An 8,214-nucleotide genomic window follows, 5' to 3' on the forward strand; every position below is an offset into this window, starting at 1 on the left:
AACGCTCCCACCTCACTGATCTTTCACAAAACTCTTGAACATATGCCATCACTTGAAGATTATATAGTCCCTAATCTATGGCCGACAACATTATTTATTTGATAATTTGATAATAGAAAATATTATAAGCAATATGAATTGTCATAAGAATCTTGGATATTTTATTTTTGTGATAACTTATCGATCTTAGTATAAGTGTCAAGAGTGGTCAGATTAATAACCACACGGTGTCTCGTAACTTATCCGCCATAGAAGAAATGGTGATGCTATAAAGAAAATAATAGTATATTATGCAACAAATGTAGTAAGCGTCAGAATTGACAAACGTCAAAATTCAAGCCCTGCGATAATATCTCGGAAAACATGGGATTGCTCCCAAACCCGTGCCGTAATACCTCGGACATGTCCTAAATGACACTTTCCGCATGCTAGGCTGAAGTATAATTAGATATTTTTCAGAAAAGAACAGAGAAAAATATTTTTCAATTAATGGGGGTTTAAAATTTATTTATGCTTTTTCAAAAGCGTATTAGTTTGGACCTAATTTTCCTGTAAAGCCGAGATTATTTGACTGCATACTAGGAGACAGTCATTCTTTCTACGTAAAAGAACGTACTTGATCAAGATATTTCAATTCGTTTGGGAGTTATTCGGTTTTGAATATTGAATATTAGCAATTTAGAAAAATCAGAAATTTCACAAAGCATGCCATGTGAGCATAAAATAATTTCACTGAAAAAAAGTCCCTGCCAAATTTTCGTCTAGTTGCCTCGTGTGCGTTATGATCGTGGCTCAAAGCTAACCTTCTAATTTAATCTAAGCTTTTAATTTTAAGGTGAAATAAAAGAAAGGAAAAACTTATATGTCGCCACAAAGGCAACAGTGACCAAAGTACTAAGCAAGATCACTTGTTACCAATATTTATACAAATAAATGAATCGGCGGTCATTTCTCAAGCAAACACAGCCGCGATCGATGAATATATCCCGTATCGTACTGGCCCGGTTGGTACCATAGGTATGGGCAATCTTTTGATTAATAACTACATATTTCATGTTTTTCAAAAAATTCTAGTTCAATTTAATAGTATTAACATCTTATTAATATCTTCTTTTGATTTTCTGCTTATAACACAAAGTTGATTTTTTTTTTGTAAAAATTATGAAAATTTACCTAATAAACTGAATTTATCATAGCTGAGACATTTTCTTATTGTTTTGACTATGCTATGAATGGCTATTTAACTAGTGTGTAAAACTAACATTTTTGAGTTAAAATGTCAAAAATGGAATAATTAGCTCGAATTTCAAAAATCCAAAAAAATAAATTTTTGAAGGACCCCATTTTGTACACACTGTGGTTTCGAATTCAATTTTCGAAAAATTTTGAGAATTATTAAAAAAAATTAGTAAAAAACAAAATTATTTAAAAGGCTCACTGAATTAATTAATTTATTATTTGTAATTAAAATTGGTTACTGGAAAATCCTGCTTTGATGCATTTATAGAATATTGTCAATATCAGTATAGGCATTAATTTTTACCTGTAATTTGATTCATAATATTAATCTAGCCAAAAAAAGCAGAAGGCTATTTCAATCTCGGTCGATGACACTGTAGCGTGTTGACACAATTCTAGAAATTCTTTGGTTGATATTCAGTATATTTGGCGTCGAGTTTTTCTCGAATAAACTTATAACATATGCAGCAGATACTTTATTTGCTAAACAAACTCAGCAAAGGAAGTTTTCCACTGATTTAGATATAATTTATTAAAATTTCTTGATGAATACTTGGACCATTATAGCCTTTTTTTATCAATAGGGCGTTTTTTCTACGGGTCATCGCAATTACCGTTGATACGGTCTAATAAGTACATTTTTCCAGTACCTTTCCCAATTACCGACAAATAGCGATAAGGTTAAATACCTAAAATGGTCGAGTTCTATCAGAATTACTATGGTATGTGTTTACTGTTGTCGGTACGTGTTCACTTGAATTACCTTTTTTCGTTATAGACATATACAGAGATAGATATTTACAAAAAAGTAGGCTAGTTTTTTTATTTAGGTTTAAGTTGTAGCCTAATATACTAGCCAGTAAGCAAAGTAAATGGAATTCTATTTTTAAAATTTTTAATGTAAATTATTGGAAAATCCATGTGGATCTTATTGGTTATACATACTGCATAATGTACGTTCAAATCGCGTTTTAGTTTTCATAAAAGATAACCGTGAATACGGGAACTTCAAAGTCTCACTAACAGCCAAAAGCATAATCCACATCGCGAAAACTGTAGTTTCAACACCTTAAAAACTAATTAAAATACACAATATTTTGCTATTAGATGCAGGTACTCCGTACAGTTTTTGTTTTATCGAATAGAACTGCAAGTTTTTAATGGTCTTAGTTTATTGTCCTGGTCAGATTTTAAATTAAAAAAATATATATTTCGCTCTTTAAAATACAATATATATTTCATTAAATCAAGTTTATTTACTTTCAGGGTCCGTAGTATGCAACCATGAAAATCCTTCCGGTTGCAACAATTCCAATCATTTGGTTTTTAGCATCGTCAGCATTTAGTTTTGTGAATAGTGTGGCAGAAAATAAAAGTGGTAATTGGTTGTCATCATATTTATATGCTAGTTGTTAGTTTTGTTTGTAAATAAAAATTCTGCTTAGTAGTTAGTAAGGTTTCTACATATACATACTTAAGGAAATTTTCAAAGAAACTTCCACGGGCTACTGTAATACTATTTACAAATCTTCTGGATTCCTCCTGCATCGATTGTTGATGAGTCGAACTTTCTGACTTTTCGTTAATCATCCTGTTGACTTCCTATGAGCTCAATTGAAACTGGTTCGCATTCTACTCTCCACCTGCTTATATATTGTATATATATCTCCGCCCCCAGTAAGTTCGATTCATCAACAACCGACCCTGGAGGAATCCAGAAGATTTGAAAATAGTATATTAGATGTACGTTTTTCGACCTGTAAGTATCCTGAGTACTCATATTAGATGGTTTCTATCGATATCTGCTCATTCTAATTCTTTATTAAATAAATTGTATAATCAATATTATAACAATAAGTCACTGTTCAGTGTAGTTCAAATATTTTCTTATTTCATAGTTTTTCTTTTACGTTTGATTTTGGTACATTTTGCGCAATGTCTCTTGCTAGTTAAATAACTGTTTTCAGTTACTTTACCCAAAATTATAGAAGATATCCCGAAAGTCACTTTAAGTTTGCTAAACAATAAAAAAGAAACGAATGTGACTGCACCTAAAAGAAATATTTATGATGCTGTCAAGAAAAAGTTCGTGAAGATAATCAGTAAACCAAATCCCAACGAACATGGAAGATGGTCTGGATTTCGCAGAGCTATACTCCGTTTTATCCGTAAGTAATTTGCAAATCTAATATAATTTTGCATGATCAAGTAATAAATTTCTCCACTTGCCGCATAAAAATAAAATTTCTTGTAAGGCTACAAGCTCTCTCCATGCCCACTGGTCAAGAAAATCTAATTATAAAGTGTTAAAAATATTTAGATAAAATAGAAGTCTAATATATTTATTAAATGCACTATTCACTAATAAATCGATGTGAATAATATAAAAAACTTGGGTACTCAAATAACTAACTTAAAGGTACTTTGCTTAAAACCGCATTACCATTTAAAAATATTATTTTGCATCAAGACTTTTTTAAAGAAAGTTAGTGAAAGATTTCTTTATTTCTCAAAACTAATTGTGCTTAACAATAAAAATCAAAAAATGCAGAATGAGAAAAAAGTCGTAAGTAAAACTACGATCAGATGCGTTAAAATATAAAAGGTGGATTTAATTACATTTAAAAATGTAAAAGTCTGGAACAAAATTTGAATTTTCTCGACCTATCGATTACCAATTTATAATTTTATTATAAGTATTAGATAGCGTTTTTTTTTTTACTTCAAACTGCTTGCTGTTGACTGAAAAGAATATTAAGGACTCTTGGACTTTCATGATGATACAAGTGCACAACTTTTTGAGAATTGGTTTCAAAATTATCTTTTAGAACATATTCCGGGTTCATCAAGTTCAAAAACTGAAACTCAAAATGATATTTATTTTAAATCCATTTGCAAGAAAGAAACTTTGTTAAGTGTTGTTCACATGCTTTTAAAAAACAAATAAATTCAAATGTGAGAGGGGAAAATATTACTCTCCTACTTTAAGTACAAATGCAATAAATTTATTTAAAAATGTAATTAATAATATACTTGTCGAGAGGTGGAAAAATTGTACATTTTAAAACTTGAAGACTTTTACGTGCGCATACAAAATAACATAGAGCCCATGGTTACCACTCCCAGAGTTAAATAGGATTAGTTTTTGAATAAAAACGTACTTATTTAAGTGATTGTTGCTGATTTGTATATATTTAGTATTATCGTATTTTCTATTACATCTGTCATTTTATCTGGTCAGGTGCTTTATTGCTGTCGGCAGGTTATTTCAATAATTGTCGTCAAAAGCCAAGAATTTGAGACAGGTCATACGTAATCATTTAATCAATAACCTTTTACGTTGCTTTACGTATTGCATCATAGAATGAAGTGAAAACCGGAAATATCAGTTTTCCCAAAGTATTTTCGCAACAAAGTAGCAAAGTTATCATAACAAAATATAAAAGTCAAAAGTCTAGCTGAGAACGTATTCTTAGATTCCCTATAACCTCCAAAAGAAAATTTCGGATTTTCCAATTAATTTTCGAGTCTACTATATCTCATATTCTTTTGTCTTTTCATATACTTATGATACTCAATACGATATGCTTGATGCGTTTATCATAAAAATATGTTTCAAAATTAAAAATCTCCACTTATTTAAATCACAAATTTTATATCTGTAAAATGTTAATAATTACTTAATATTTGCATTTTAGTTCATCTTTTCGGAATTGCATTAGCGCCGGTGAAAGAGACAGCAGCAATTGCTGAGAAAGTGGGGCTGATACCGGAAACTTCAGGTCTAGACACAAATAATTCGTTTTTCCATGGCGCGATTCTAAGTTTCAAGGCCAAGGTGCAGGGAATTTACCCCGGTAATACAATCCTCAATATTGTTTGTTTTGTAACATGTCCTTTAATTTCTGTATAACAACCATTATTCCGTCATTTCACTCTTGCAAAACGTTAAAACCCAATCAGCCGTCTTATTTATGTAAAATGCTAAAGTAGTACTAGTACAAGGAAAAAGAGTTGTTACTTTTATCTCAACATAACACGATATTATTTCAAAGATCTTGACTTACAAAGCTTCTAAATTGATTAGAAAATACGAATAGATTTTTTAGACGACTTATTAATGACGAAAACACTCTAAAAACCTTTATTTTTTATAATGAGATGATATGCATTGCAAAACGACTGTGAATTTTTGTTTATTTAGATAGTTGTGGCATTTTGTGTTTGTTGGTGAGCGATTTTATTTTTATTTGTGGTAGGTTATTTTCTTGAAATAATATTTTTTTTTATGAAAAAGGTAACGCTTAAAAGCGCTCTTTGGGTGGTAGTGTGCCTATTAAAACATTTTTTGAATTTGTAGTCATAAAATTGTAATATTTCATACTTTTTCGATAATAAACACACAGTTCCAATAATGATAATAATTAGAAAAAAAAAACTAAAAAACTAATTCCATACGCCCCTTTAGGGTTTAAAATCAGTAACTTGCATTTAACAGTATGAAGCGTGTTATGAATTGGGAGGAGTTAAGTCTGTTATTTTACCGGATATTATCAGACATGACAGGCTTATATTTGTGAAAAGAACAATAAGGAGTTGATGACTTTTTTGGCAAAGAAAATGTATTTCACCTCTAAATTTTAAAGTATATGGTCAGATACTTTCTTAGATTATGCCATTTTTAAGAACAAAAAAACCGTTGAAATTTCAGAATGCTTTTGTTTGTGGAAAAAACATTATTTTAGAATTAATCTAGAAGCCTGTAAGTGTAAAGCAGCTAATTATTTATTAAAGTTGAACAATTAATTTTGTTTGCTAAACCTTTATTCTTTGAGTAACTAATAAATATAACCATATCGATGAAAAAACGATATGCGTAAATAGGTACAAAATGGTGCGGCAAGGGGAACGTGGCCGAATCACAGAATGACTTAGGAGCTTTCTCTGGCTCAGATAATTGTTGCAAAGATCATGATAATTGTTTGGATTTTATATTACCAGGAAAAGTACGGTTTGGTCTAAAAAATAATGGACTTTTCAGAAGGTAAGTACATTTTATGATACTTAAAAAGATGTATTAAAGTGTTATATTAATTTTTAATATTTCTTGAAAAGTAGTAGTGATTTTGTAAATACTTAAATTTAAAACCATTTGGGACCGAAATTGACTGTTTTTCTATTTTGTTATGTAAAATAAATCATAATTTTTGTTGAGATTGATATTAGTTATTTATAAAATAAAATAAAAAAACATCTGTAATTCCAATATTTGTACAAAAAAATGTTTTCACAATTTGCTCCTGCTTAACTTTCAGATAGCACAAGTTTTAAGTCACTAGATTCTTAGAGCAATAAAAAAACCTGCTTAATCAAATAAACCATAAAAATTAAAGTTTTCTAATTGCTAGACCAAACACCAAATATTAACATAAAAATATTAATCTCTAATTGTATCTGCAGATTGAATTTAAGGCGCTAATTGATGGGAAATTCAAATCATAACATATTTTTGGCTTATTGGTTGTCTATTTATCAGCTTCTACTTTTCCAGATCGTCGTGTAAATGTGACGGCGATTTTTACAATTGCCTCAAAAGGGTAAAATCTCCGGCATCAGATCAAGTTGGCTATACTTATTTTACGATTTTGGGACCTCAATGCTTTTTAAAAGTGGACTGTAGTCAACAAAAGTAAGTCCGTCCGGTATTTTAAAGATTAAATGGTGTAAAAATGTAATTTTTATTAAAAAGCTGAAAACATAAAGCGTTGCAACGCAAAATCTGCAGCGGTAGCTTGCGATTGACAACAATATTATTTGTGTCTTTGTTTCAGTGTAACTTGCAGAACTGGCTTAAAACAAGGATTCGAGTACCAATGGTCTGACAATCCACAATATTAAATATTCTTTGTATTAAATAAATTATTTAAAGCTAAAAACACTTTTATTTTAAAAAGAATACTTATAGCTACATTGCATTACGCGTAATCTGAATGCTGACCAATTGATCACTCGGCAAGTCAACTAAAAAATTACTTAATTCAATTCAAGACAATATCGACATATATTCGACAAATGCATTAATAATTAAAAAAAAAGTTTCCTCCCACACCATCAAAACCAGATAAACCAAATTTATTGTGAAAGATACAATCACAGACTATAAAATTTAGTAAGTATATAATTGCACATAAAGAATTTTTTTTTTAAAAACTTCCGTGGACTGTGTACCTATAACATAAGGAAAATATTGTATATTATATGCATATTTATATTAATAGATGTTTTCTCAAACAGATTGCCTTAGAATTTTTATATTAATTAAAATAAAACTGTATCTGTACAGTTACCTAATTAAGCATAATGTTGTTAGACACCAACGAGATCACTGGAACGTAAGGAGGAAAAACTATGGAACTAAATAAAAGAATATCGTCACCTAATGTTCTTGAAAACATGGTACACTTGGTAAGAAGTAAGGATCAATTTTTTTTAAAACTGATAATTAAATTTAACATCAACTAAAGATAATAAAAACGTAGAAATGCAGAAAATTTACTAAATTTCTGGTCATTTATCAATCCCATGCAACTTATTAAGAGTACAAACAACAATATCTAATAAAACTTGTTGTGTAAGATTGTTTAATAAATTTTCTACAAAATTATAACTCATTTAGCATCAGCAAGGAAATAACATATAATTCTGCAGATTAATTCGCACCTACGCCAGTCATTTTTTGCATCTATTACTCTGGCTATAAAAATCACTGTAATTAAGGGCCTAGATAATTTTCAATCAATTTATTTTTTGATACTTTTGTCACGCAATGGAAAATGGCAATATATATATATATATATATATATATATATATATATATATATATATATATATATATATATATATATATATATATATATATATATATATATATATATATATATATATATATATATATATATAGCAGTTCTATGGTTC

At 29.3% G+C, this 8,214-nt stretch overlaps 1 protein-coding gene across 3 annotated transcripts; it reads left to right on the plus strand.

Annotated features, from left to right (window-relative positions):
- The first annotated feature begins 1,909 nt into the window (after positions 1-1,909).
- LOC132703264 (uncharacterized) lies at positions 1,910-7,175 on the plus strand. Of its 3 annotated transcripts, none has more exons than XM_060672416.1 (7): positions 1,910-1,981; positions 2,506-2,617; positions 3,207-3,407; positions 4,938-5,096; positions 6,124-6,283; positions 6,791-6,928; positions 7,071-7,175. In XM_060672416.1, the coding sequence occupies exons 2-7, from the start codon at positions 2,524-2,526 to the stop codon at positions 7,135-7,137; spliced, it is 819 nt and encodes a 272-aa protein (XP_060528399.1). In that variant the 5' UTR covers positions 1,910-1,981; positions 2,506-2,523; the 3' UTR covers positions 7,138-7,175. The 3 variants fall into 3 exon arrangements, with proteins under 3 accessions (XP_060528399.1, XP_060528415.1, XP_060528407.1); XM_060672432.1 differs by lacking the exon at positions 1,910-1,981 and adding an exon at positions 1,993-2,047; XM_060672424.1 differs by lacking the exon at positions 1,910-1,981 and adding an exon at positions 2,069-2,192.
- Positions 7,176-8,214: the final 1,039 nt, after the last annotated feature.

Source organism: Cylas formicarius, unplaced genomic scaffold (genome assembly GCF_029955315.1).
Source record: "Cylas formicarius isolate icCylForm1 unplaced genomic scaffold, icCylForm1.1 PGA_scaffold_10__41_contigs__length_53128322, whole genome shotgun sequence".
Lineage (NCBI taxonomy): Eukaryota > Metazoa > Arthropoda > Insecta > Coleoptera > Brentidae > Cylas > Cylas formicarius.

Bases quoted from the DNA above. Each gene is read 5' to 3' on its own strand.
- LOC132703264 (XM_060672416.1), top strand. From the start codon at position 2,524: ATGAAAATCCTTCCGGTTGCAACAATTCCAATCATTTGGTTTTTAGCA. The intron at 6,284-6,790 runs GTAAGTACATTT...CTACTTTTCCAG, and splicing joins AATAATGGACTTTTCAGAAG to ATCGTCGTGTAAATGTGACG. The intron at 6,929-7,070 runs GTAAGTCCGTCC...TCTTTGTTTCAG, and splicing joins GTGGACTGTAGTCAACAAAA to TGTAACTTGCAGAACTGGCT.